This window comes from Candida pseudojiufengensis (assembly GCF_024610245.1).
Source record: "Candida pseudojiufengensis strain CBS 10847 chromosome Unknown scaffold5, whole genome shotgun sequence".
Classification (NCBI taxonomy): Eukaryota; Fungi; Ascomycota; class Pichiomycetes; order Serinales; family Debaryomycetaceae; genus Lodderomyces; species Lodderomyces pseudojiufengensis.
Window position 1 is genome coordinate 749,058 of NW_026261528.1, and position 12,025 is coordinate 761,082.

Consider the following 12,025-nt stretch of genomic DNA (forward strand, 5'->3'; position numbering starts at 1 on the left):
ATGATACTTCTAAAATTCAATATCGTAAATGCTTACCTTTTTTCCTATTTTTACTAGAATCAATTAATCCAGATCTTGAAGGTTTTGATATTCTATTTGATAAACTTATAACTCCACTTCTTGAAGGTTGATTATTATTAGTATTACTAGACGATATTCTACTCTTTAGTGATGCATTTTGAGGATTATTTGTTCCATATGGGGTTCTAAATTGATTAAAATTGATATTATTGGTGTTATTATTATTATTATTATTGCTTACATGATTCCTTGGTGCAAAGGGTCGAACAGGTAGCTGATTTTGATAACCAGTATATGAATTATTATTAAAGGATGCAATGTTTTTGTTTCCATAATCATTACTATAATTATTATTGTAGTTATTGTTATTGTAGTTGTTATTGTAGTTGTTGTTATTATTGTAATTATTGTTATTATTGAAATTCTTTCTTACTGCGATAGATCTGACAGGTTCAGCTTTTTGATTATTCCGTATTATATCATAATTTGAATTAAAATCTCTTGTTGTTACTTGTGGTTCATATTCATCATTAATACCATTATTTTTTAAATTTAAAAAATATATTGGTCTAACATTTCTTGGTAAATTATTTCCACTAAATGCACTTCCTAAATTTGGAATTCTTGAAGATCTTGTTTGTTGACATTCATCACCATAATGATTATCACTTCCACAATTATAACAATATATTACAGGTAATACAGAACTTTCTTCTTCTTCATTATTTTTTGGTATGTGTTTAGTTAAATATGATCTCCATATAGTTGGACATTCATCATCTCCATGTTTAAAAGTATCACAATTTCTACAATATTTTCTTTTTCTATTTTTACTTTTACAATCCAGTACATAATGTCCCTTTTCACCACATTTTAAACAAATCATTGTAGTTGGACATTGCGATTCATAATGATCATCTATTTTACCACATTTATGACATATTACAATTTTACAATTTGCTCTTTTATGACCTCTTTTATGACAATTATCACATATTGGACCAGATGTTTTGCTATTTCCATCTGGATCTGTTACTCCAAAATATCTTCCTTCTCCTCTAAGAGATATTAACTCTTCTGCATCATTATTTACATCTTCATAAGCGAAAGAAGTAATTGGTTCTGCTTTGGGAAATGATGATCTATCTAATTTTTTCTTTATTGGTTGTTGTTCTTGTATTATTGATTCTATTGTTTCTGTTGCTACTTTATGTCTTTTATGTTTTTCACCATTTGTATCTTCTATATACGGTAGTATTCCTGACATAATTATTTGATATTTGTTCTTTGTGGTTAATAAAATGATTGTTTATTTATATTAATTTTGATGCTCTGATATTTCTTTTTTTCTTCCTCTAAGAAGCGATAATCATTTGTATGAGAGATAGAGATATAATATTGTGTGATAGATTGATAAATGAAGACTACTGATTTATTAAGAATGACCCGATAGGAAACATCAGGGATAACATATTGAAGTATAATCATTCACACTAACTCATAAAACGTACATTTAATCAAACATTAAATTTTTAATACCTATTTTGGTTTCTACAAAACATTTCTTACAACATGTTCACCAACTTGAGCTTCTAAAGCACCACCTTGACCAGTTCCAGTTACATCAATTGAAGATTTCAAATATTCTTGATTTTTTAAATGAGCTAAAGCATAACAACCACTTGATATTGTAAAAAATATAGCAACAACTAATAAACTTGTTGCTTGTAAAGTTAAACTTAAATATTGAATAGTAGCATTTAATAAATAAAATCCACATCTTGGTAAATTACCATCAAATTTTCTAATAAAATTTGTAAAAGTATCAGTTAATGGACAAATTCTTAAAAGAAATGGAATTTCAACAAATATAACAATTAATCCTTGAACTAAACAAATTATTGAAAATATAATAACTAAATTAAAATGAAAAATATTTGCTATACCTAATGCAATACATAAAAATATTGTTAATATACTTATCCATTGGCCATATAATGAAAAATTCTTTTTTTTAAAATCATTTGATAATCCTCCAAAGACATTACTCATAATTGATTCACCAAGTGCCATTTTGAATTATTAATTTTTTATAAATATATATACAATCGATTCAATTCGATTGATCAATTGACACCTTTATTTGGTATTTGAGGATTATGGGATAAATTTAAAATTTGGTTTTAGATAAATTTTTGTTATGAATTCTTGTTTCGAAAAACTCCTAGAATTGTTTATGATCAAATTGGGCTATAGTATTATATACAGGATGCTTGTCTCAAGAAACATGTCTATTCTATATTTAGTACATTTTGCAACCATTTAGGGATTAACAAAAGTCCAAACTGAAGAGGCATAAAGCCAAAGCCAAGGATAATGATGAACAAACTTACAGCTATATATTCAATTGGTTCCTTGTCATGAATGTAAGAAGATCTTTAGGTATTTTGTTGATTTTTTTTTTTTTTTATCTTGTAAACACGTAATTTCAAGTCAAAGCTCTTTCCAAGGCTCAGACGTCTTTCATCTACGTTTCTCAAGCTTAATTAAAAGTTAACATGCTTGTGAACTGATAACTCTTACTTCTCGATGTATGATAAAGTAGACTGCTTCAAGCTGATCTAATCCCATACTCGAGTGCTACCAAATTCTACTCGTAAATTACATCATTGAAAATTTAGAATCAAATATGATTGCAAACATTTATCAAACATTAAGAGTGCAGAATAATCAGAAAGTATAATTAGCTGAGATTAGTTAGTCAATGGGAAGGGAGATAGTAATAGGACTAGTAGGGAAACCATCAAGTGGTAAATCAACAACCTTAAATTCATTAACTGATGCCAATGCCAAAGTTGGTGCTTTCCCATTTACAACAATAGATCCAAATAAAGCAACAGGATATTTAGAAATAGAATGTGCATGTAAAAGGTTTAAAAAAGAAGATAAATGTAAACCAAATTATGGATATTGTCGTAATGGAAAAAGAGGAGTTCCTATAATGCTTTTAGATGTTGCAGGATTAGTTCCAAATGCTCATTTAGGTAGAGGTTTAGGAAATAAATTTCTTAGTGATTTAACTGAAGCTGATTGTTTAATTCATATAGTTGATGCAAGTGGATCTACAGATGCTGAGGGAAAGGCAACAAGAGGTTATGATCCATTAAATGATATCGAATGGTTACAAAATGAAATTTTTCAATGGATCTTGGGAAATTTAAAAGAAAAATGGGGTTCTGTAAAAAGAAGACATATTGCAACAAAATCAACAACATTAGAAACATTAAGACAACAATTAGGTGGATATGTTGCAAATAAACAGTTAATTGCAAATGCTTTAGATTTAATACCGAATTTACCACCATTACAAGATTGGGATGATGAAATGTTAGAAAAAGTAGTTTGGGCATTTATGGAAATTAAATTTCCAACAGTTTTATCATTAAATAAAATGGATCATCCTGATGCTGATAAAAATGTTTCAAAAATTATATTAAAATATCCAAAATCAAAAGCAATATTAACATCATCAATAACAGAAGTATTTTTAAGAAAATTAGCTTCACAAAATTTTATAAAATATGATCCAGGCACTGAATTTGTTGATACAAAAGAAGATTTACCAGATGATCCAAATCTACGAGATTTAGATGAAAAGCTTGCAAATAGAATAGAAAACATACGAGATCTTGTGCTATATAGATTTGGATCAACTGGAGTAGTTCAATTATTACAAGCAGCTGCAGATTTATTACAATTAATTCCAGTATATCCAGTTAGAAATATAAATAATTTTACTGGTGGGAATGGTGATCAAGTTTTTAGAGATTGTATATTAGTTAAAAAAGGAACTCCTGTTATAAATGTTGCAAGAAAAATTATGGGTGATGTTACTATTGCTCATATTGAAACTATTGGTGGAATAAAAGTAAGTGAAGAAGATACAGTTGATAAAAATAAAAATGATATACTATCTTTTAAATTGGTACCTGGTAGTAGGACTTAAGCAATGTAAATAGACAATTTAATGATAGCATGACTTACCTGGATTTTTAAAGTAGGGTTTATTGACTTATCTATTGGAGAAAATATCTTGATTCTCAATTATTGATATCACACGTATAAGAATCAATGATCTCCTTGATCTCATAGATATGAAGATTAGTTTGATTTTTAAAAAGATAAGCTGAATTATATACTGCAAATCAAACGATCCTTCAATTTTGTAAATTGAATTTCCATATTGAAGCTATTCTAGCCGCCAAAATATTGTTCAATTCTCTGCTTGTCGTCTTAAATATACGTATACTTATTGTTATTTAAATCAAACGAACTGCTATGAACAATAGCATGTAACTAGTTAATAATTGTTAATTAATTCGGGAACGTTGATAACCCGATCGCTAGTTACTAAATAGGTAATTAAATCAGATTTATTAGCGTCTTATCACAAACGTAATTAATTTTGATAAGATAAGAATCTGAAAAAAAAAGGACGGAATAATTTCAGTGTATTTTTCAGATTACCTAATTACATTGTCTACCAATTTAGAGGCTCAATGATTGTGTTACAACCTGAAAATGAGCATATGTTGCAGGATGGAATAAACAAAATAGGATTGGTGTAAAGATATATAACAACGCATTTCCCATCTTATTGTTCTGCTTACAACATGGTTTTTGAAGAATTGAATCATCTGAAACTTAAATAGAATAGTTGTTCTTCCTAATGTTTGGAAAGAATGAAGAAGCAAAACCATTTTCAATAGATGATTATGAATTTTTACCAGGAACCATACATCTAGTAGACATAAATCATAATTTAGATGTTAAAAAAAATGGAAATGATAATAATGGAGATATAATTTTACATCCTCAACCAACAAATTCCCCCAATGATCCTTTAAATTGGTCAACTAAAAAAAGAACTTTTCAATTTGGAATTATATGGTTTTGGGGTTTTATGGTTGCTGGTTCATTAAATTTTATGACTCCTTTATATTCAAGTTGGATTACAAATTATGGTATAACTTTAAATCAATTATTAATTAGTTCAGCATTAGGTTATTTATTCTTGGGAGTTGGAGTGACATTAGTTCAACCAACTGGTTTAAAATTAGGTAAACAATTTGTTTATAATTGTTGTACTGTTATTGCAATTATTTCATGTGGATTTGGTTCAAAAACTAGTAATATAAGTTATATATATGCTTATAAAGCATTAATTGGTATTGCAGCTGCTCCTTGTGATTCATTAGTTGAAATTTCTTCAACTGATATTTTTTTTCAACATGAAAGATCAACTGCTATATCTTGGTTATTAATGGCACTTTATGGTGGGACGGATTTATTTCCTGTTGCAGCTGGTTATATTGCTGATTCGTTACCATGGAGTTGGTGTTATTATATTCAAATTATCATTTATGGTACTTTATTTTTAGTTCAATTGTTTTTTATGGAAGATACTACTTTTAGAAGAGATAATAAAATGGAATCGGAATTGGAAGAAGATATTTTAAATCAAATTAAGTCTTATGAAACTATACAAAATCAAAGAATAAACACTAATACCGAGGAACGTGATGATAAAAAGAATCATAATTCAGAAGATATTGATATTCATTCAGTAGTAAATAGTGGTGATGATGATAGTATACCAGAAAAGACATATTTACAAAAGAGAAATTGGATTCATACAGAATATAATGATATAAGAAGTTGGTTTAATATTTTTATACGTCCATTTTATTTAATTACTTTTCCAGCAGTAGTATGGAGTGGATTAATATATGGTGGACAAATGTGTTGGTTATCATTATTAATAAATTTATCATCATCAATTTATTCAAAACCTCCTTATAATTTTTCAGATGGTATTGTTGGATTAACTAGTTTAGGTATATTTGTTGGTAATCTTGTTGGTATGTTTTATGGTGGTCCATTTGTTGATTGGTTAGCGGTAAAATTAGCAAGAAGAAATCATGGAATATTAGAACCTGAACATAGATTACAAGCAATGTTAGTTCCTACTATTTTAAATGCTGCTGGAATATTAGCATTTGGATTAAGTGCACATTACGGATCTGCTTGGGAAATTTCTGTGTTTTTAGGAATGGGATTTATGGGCTATGCAATGACTGCTTCAGGAGCAGTCTCAGTAGTTTATGCAGTTGATAGTTATGAAAAATTAGCAAGTGAATCAATTGTTTTAATGTTATTTATTAGAAATATGATTGGAATGGCTTTTACTTTTGGTATTGGTCCATGGATTGATCAACAAGGGATTTTTAAAACTACTTGGGTTATGTTTGGACTTTCAATTGTTATAAATGGTTCTTATATATTTATGATTATGTATGGTAAATCATTAAGACGTTGGACTAGAGAAAGATATGAAAAAGTTACTAAAGGTATGACGGCTTATTAAAATTTGGTGTAACTCGTGGAAATCATTCGAAATGATCAATAGGTTAAGTACTTAATCAATATTTATTGTTATTCAGGAACCCCAACGTCTAAGTAAAGCTTCATTATCCTCTACTACCTCGTTCATCGTCTCTTGCATTTGTATGATTGAATCTTCTAATCTAGCAATATATGATCGTGCTTTTAGTAAATCCAAACCCAAATTTTTCATAAAAGTTTCATGTTTCTTAGGTATAGGTCCTAGATGAAACATCATTTCAAAAAACTCCGACGAATTCTTTGGTGTTCTATAAACAAAATCGCTCCATTTTTTCTCTTCTTCTTCTTTGGACTTAACATGTTCAGCAGCAGCACTTAACATTTCTTTAGTAAAACCTCCACCTGATGAGCCAATTTGTTTTATATGATCACAAAGCAGTAATTCTTGATCTTTAGTAAGTTTAAATCTATTATCATCTGTCTTTCTTTCAATAATTTTACCAGTTTTAATTATTTTTCGAACTGTTGTTGGTGGTACTGATGTTCTTTCAGTTATTTGACTAGTCGAAAGTTTTTTTTCTATTTTCTTGGCTTTGTTCCAGAGTCTAAGAACTTCTCTTTTATCTGGATCATCATATCGAAAGTATTGTCCTTTTGGTGGCATATTTGATCTTTTGTTTTGGTGATTAATAGTGGTTTAAATTTTGATAATTCTTTTGTTTACATTTCAATTGTTTATATTCGACTATCGCGTTATTGATTATTTTTTGTACTAATAAGATTATGTCATATCTGGAGATTTTTGTGTAAATAAAACTTCAGGGGTAGGTTCTTAAAACTACGCGCGTAAAATCTTATCTGCACAAGAGCAATAATCTGATATCAGCCTTGCATCTTTCTTATCCTTAACTTACCTACTTAACGAAACTCAATTGATATATTTCATATCACAACTTCATTAAAATGAGTACAACACCATTATTTATACTAGGATCAACTGGATTGGTTGGTGAACAAGTTGTCAAATATGGTCTCACATCAAAAGATTTCAATAAAATAATAACTTTAACAAGAAGTAAACCAGATTTTGCCACCAATGAAAAAGTAGAATCAATTGTAAATACAACAACATCAGAATGGCCTAAATTAATAACTAGTTTGCAAACACCTCCAAAAGCTTATATATCATCATTTGGTACAACAAGAGCAAAAGCAGGATCAGCTGAAAATTTTAAAAAAATAGATTATGGAATAAATTATGAATGCGCAAAAGCTGCAAAAGAAGCAGGAGCAACTACTTGTGTATTAGTAAGTGCAATGGGAGCAGATTCAAAATCTCCCTTTTTATATATGAAAACAAAAGGAGAATTAGAAAATGCTATAAAAGATTTAAATTTTGATTATACTATAATTTTAAGACCTGGAGTTTTAGTTGGTAATAGAAAAACTGATCATGGTTGGGGTAATTCTATAGCTATGACAGTGGGAAGATGGACAAAGGGAAATTGGTTATCTCCATTAACTAGAGCTATTGATGTTAATGATGTTGGGAAAATTGCTATTGATTTTGCTGAACGTGGATTAAAACAAGATTTAAGAGAGAATGTATTAATTGTTAGTGGGGCTGAATTGTGCGAATTGGCTGAAGATTTAAAAGTTGTGTAATTGAAGATTTAAAAGCTGTTTAAATTTGGGTGTGGGCTGTAGTTTTATTGAATTTATATCGCGATTGACTTTTCAAGGAAGATGTGCAGTGATCTCTCACAAGACCCAGCTCTAACTAAGTGTAGGAATTGGAAGGAATCTCTGGTAGTTGATATGGCTTTGGTTAGAGCATACGGAGATCTTTTAGATAAGAATGTAAACAGAAAAAATAAAAATGAAAAACTCAACTTCTTAAATCCGATTTAGGATTTATCATCTGATATAAAGTTTAAAAAATTCAACAATTAGGAACAATACGGGTGAACAGCCGTACAAACCAATAGTATTTTAAATTGATTCAATCAGGTCCCCACACTCATTAAACTCCTAAACTTTGAAGATGTCTACAGAATTAAAAGATACTAATGGAACTATCGCTAAACCAACATTAGATTCAACTCCTCAATCAACCGATGAATCAATTGAAAAAATTCAACAATCTATAACTTCAACAAAACTTACTTCTGATCAATTAAAGAAATTAAAATCATTAATTGATTCAATACCTGAAATTTTACAAAAATTAGATAATCCAGAATATGATGAAATATTTGGATATAGAATAAATACAAATGAAAAACCACACGTAGATTATTCCATAAGAAATGAAATTTTATTAAAATTTTTAATAGCTGATAAATATGATTTGACATTAACAAAAGAAAGAATTATAAATTGTTTAAATTGGAGAAATGAATTTCAACCATTAAATGCAGCATTTGAAGAAAAATTTGATATTGAATTAAATGAATTAGGTTTAATTACAGATTTTAAAACCACCACCAAGTCAAATTTAAAAATTATAACTTGGAATTTATATGGAAATGTTCGTAATCCAAAACGAATATTTGAAAAATTTGGAGATAATAATAATAGAAATTTACCAGGTAGTCAGTTTTTAAGATGGAGAATTGGATTAATGGAAAAATCTTTACAATTAATTGAATTTACTGACCCAACCAACAACAAGATTGGTCAAATTCATGATTATAATAATGTATCAATGTTTAAAATTGATCCAAATATGAAAAAATCAACAAAAGAAATTATTGAAATTTTTTCATCGAATTATCCAGAATTATTATCAACTAAATTCTTTATAAATGTTCCTTTGATTATGGGTTGGGTTTTTACATTTTTCAAAACTATAAGAGTTATAAATGAAGATACATTAAAAAAATTTCAAGTTTTAAATAATGGTGATTTAACTTCTTATTTACCTAAATCGGATTTACCTAAATCATATGGTGGTGATTTAAAAGATAAAACAATTTTTAATTTAGATATTAGTGATAATATTAAATTAAGTGAATATGGTGAAATTATTTTGAAAAATGTTGGAGATTATGAAATTCAACATAATAATGATGATGTAGAATAATCGTTTTGAAAAAGAGATAAAGTTGTAATGATAAGAAGAAAAATATTAGTAAATTAATTACTAGAAAATGTAGAATTAGATTAATATAATAGTTATGGTATGAGTATAATGTCAAAACATCGTTACAGAACTCAAAGCTCAATATCCTCTACACATTTAAACTTTTGGGGGTTTAAAAATGGACACTAGGTGCCAAAATTATTGCTTTTGTCTTTCCACTGGCTATTCTAGCTTTTTCAAAAGCCCAAAAAGAGGTAGTTTCATGGTATAATGGATCATTTCACTACAAATTCCATACGAATGTAGTTTAGATCAATTTTCAATATCGCATTCAAGACATTTTAATACAACAACAAAACAGACAAACCATCGACTCCATTAAACAGAGATAAACACTTCATACAATTTCATTCCTCCAATTGCCAGATAAATAACCACACACTAAAGAAATCATGCTATGGAATAGTACATCCTACTGTAGTTCTGATATGGGATTATCCTTTATTGACATTAGTTGAATCAAATGGTATGAAAAGGTCCTTCTCCGCTTAAAAAAATGGATGAGTTGTATTGTTAGATGTACTACTAAATCTTGTGTATCTCACTTAGATAATAAATTCCCTTATTATTCAATTGATAAAAAATTTTTCAATCCAATCTTTCATATTTGTACGTAGGAAAATTTTCATCTTACTTTCCTTGCTTTTCTCTATGAATCCCCTTTGATAATTTTGCAAAACATAGGCTAGTTTGAAAATCTATAGTTAGTATTTGACATATATCAACCAACCCAATAGTTTTGAGAATGTAATTCACAACTTTTACCGGTGGTAGTAGCTGTTTAATGAGCTAGTAAAACCATTTATTTTTGAATGAATTGTTATGATCACCTTTACTGAATAAGTCCTGGAGTTATCCCAATTTTAAAAAATGGTATATGATTGATCGCTTTTTCGATGGCGCGACTTACTTTCGAATCAAATTTCTCAACAATTCAATGGTTGATTTCATCTTTTTACCTGATGTAGAACCCTTCTTAGAATTAATTATTGTTGATTCATGTAGTTTATTTGAATTGTCATCGATTCAAGTTATGATGCATAAAAAATATATAATTTTGATGATCAAGAATAAAACTTTAACTTTAACTTTAATTCGTGTTGAATAATGTAGTATTGATAAAATTTATCCACTTTTAACCGTTCAAGATTTACTATAAATCATCGGGATTTTAATGAAATTTAATTCCATTTAACAGTTAGGCTAATAGAAAGAAAGGCAGAGTAATTTAAAAGAGGAGGCTAAATATTTTCAAGTATTTTGTATCATATATCATCATATAATTAATTAAAAATGGGAACAAACGGTTAGTTTCAAACAATTTCTTTTTCTTTACGATAGATAATACTAAAATACTGAGATATATCATTAGAAACTATAGAGTAGATTCAATATAAATTTATCGTCATAGCAATTCTGTTGAATGATGAATATTAGTAATCCTTTTTGACTAGGAAATACTTAATCTTTATGTTAGATCCACACTATATACGAAAGATTTATAGTCTAGTCTATCAGGATTTTTTGAATAGAGTACTTTGAAATCGGCTCATAACTCATAATCCTTTTTTATAATTTTGCATAAGTTGTTCATACATTGTTTCAAAAGGACCAAAAGGGAATCCAATGGTCCATTATTACCATTTTATTTCAATCAATTCGTCCATATTCTCTTGTCTACTCTACTCACTTAGTTCTTGTTATTTCTAATTCTACTTTCATTCTAGATTATACCAATCGGTTATAAAAGCTCTACTACACAAAGTACTGTTTATTAAATTCATTTACTACTGTTTTTGTTACTACTTGAAACTAAGCATTACAGCGGAAGAAGAATAAGAATAGGTAGGAAGTATTGTAAGTATTAGCTTATTCATTTAAACTTTTCTATTACGATAAAGTATGATTTATTAAATTTATTGATACAACTTACAATATTCATTACATTTATTAACATTTGAATTATATTTGATTGATTTGATTCAGTCCAGTTCATTCAAAATCAATTTGATTAGTAAGAGTCAGTCAGGGAATAGTGATTCTTTTATTTATAGCTTAATACTTATACTCCATATAAGTCCCTACTAAATATATTTGATTAATAGTCTTAAATAATTTTGGAAATTTACTTGGTATAACCAAGGAGGCTTTTTTACATTAAATTTTACAACCAGTTTAAACCAACCAAATTATTTCCATCCAACTTTCATTTACTCATTCACAAGCAATCATTAATACATGAACAATAGCTTAATGATTTATCATTTGTAACTGAAAGTAGAACAATAATAATAATAAAACACTAAGACTTCCTTATATAATAATTTATTATCATACATCAAACAATCATACAAAATACAAAAATCAACCTAACTTCAACTTACATATCAAAGAAAAATTAATATACTTAGAAGAATCAAAATTAGATCGTAACATATTTAAAATTCAAAGTGT

The 12,025-nt window shown here is 28.0% G+C and overlaps 7 protein-coding genes across 7 annotated transcripts; 4 read left to right on the plus strand and 3 right to left on the minus strand. All coding sequences in view use genetic code 12, as the record gives it.

Annotated features, from left to right (window-relative positions):
- Positions 1–16: 16 nt before the first annotated feature.
- KGF55_002625 (TRAMP complex RNA-binding subunit) lies at positions 17–1,288 on the minus strand (the record flags this gene model as incomplete). Its single annotated transcript, XM_051757329.1, has 1 exon — positions 17–1,288. One exon carries the CDS (start codon positions 1,286–1,288, stop codon positions 17–19), a length of 1,272 nt encoding a protein of 423 aa, XP_051614886.1.
- Positions 1,289–1,572: 284 nt separating this feature from the next.
- Positions 1,573–2,094, minus strand: TVP18 (Tvp18p; the record flags this gene model as incomplete). The annotated part of the gene is made up of 1 exon (XM_051757330.1): positions 1,573–2,094. The coding sequence occupies one exon, from the start codon at positions 2,092–2,094 to the stop codon at positions 1,573–1,575; it is 522 nt and encodes a 173-aa protein (XP_051614887.1).
- A 691-nt stretch (positions 2,095–2,785) lies between these two features.
- On the plus strand, positions 2,786–4,027 carry KGF55_002627 (uncharacterized protein; the record flags this gene model as incomplete). The annotated part of the gene is made up of 1 exon (XM_051757332.1): positions 2,786–4,027. One exon carries the CDS (start codon positions 2,786–2,788, stop codon positions 4,025–4,027), a length of 1,242 nt encoding a protein of 413 aa, XP_051614888.1.
- A 723-nt stretch (positions 4,028–4,750) lies between these two features.
- Positions 4,751–6,448, plus strand: KGF55_002628 (uncharacterized protein; the record flags this gene model as incomplete). The annotated part of the gene is made up of 1 exon (XM_051757333.1): positions 4,751–6,448. One exon carries the CDS (start codon positions 4,751–4,753, stop codon positions 6,446–6,448), a length of 1,698 nt encoding a protein of 565 aa, XP_051614889.1.
- A 72-nt stretch (positions 6,449–6,520) lies between these two features.
- Positions 6,521–7,090, minus strand: KGF55_002629 (uncharacterized protein; the record flags this gene model as incomplete). Its single annotated transcript, XM_051757334.1, has 1 exon — positions 6,521–7,090. The coding sequence occupies one exon, from the start codon at positions 7,088–7,090 to the stop codon at positions 6,521–6,523; it is 570 nt and encodes a 189-aa protein (XP_051614890.1).
- A 299-nt stretch (positions 7,091–7,389) lies between these two features.
- Positions 7,390–8,091, plus strand: KGF55_002630 (uncharacterized protein; the record flags this gene model as incomplete). Its single annotated transcript, XM_051757335.1, has 1 exon — positions 7,390–8,091. The coding sequence occupies one exon, from the start codon at positions 7,390–7,392 to the stop codon at positions 8,089–8,091; it is 702 nt and encodes a 233-aa protein (XP_051614891.1).
- Positions 8,092–8,470: 379 nt separating this feature from the next.
- Positions 8,471–9,511, plus strand: SFH5 (Sfh5p; the record flags this gene model as incomplete). The annotated part of the gene is made up of 1 exon (XM_051757336.1): positions 8,471–9,511. The coding sequence occupies one exon, from the start codon at positions 8,471–8,473 to the stop codon at positions 9,509–9,511; it is 1,041 nt and encodes a 346-aa protein (XP_051614892.1).
- Positions 9,512–12,025: the final 2,514 nt, after the last annotated feature.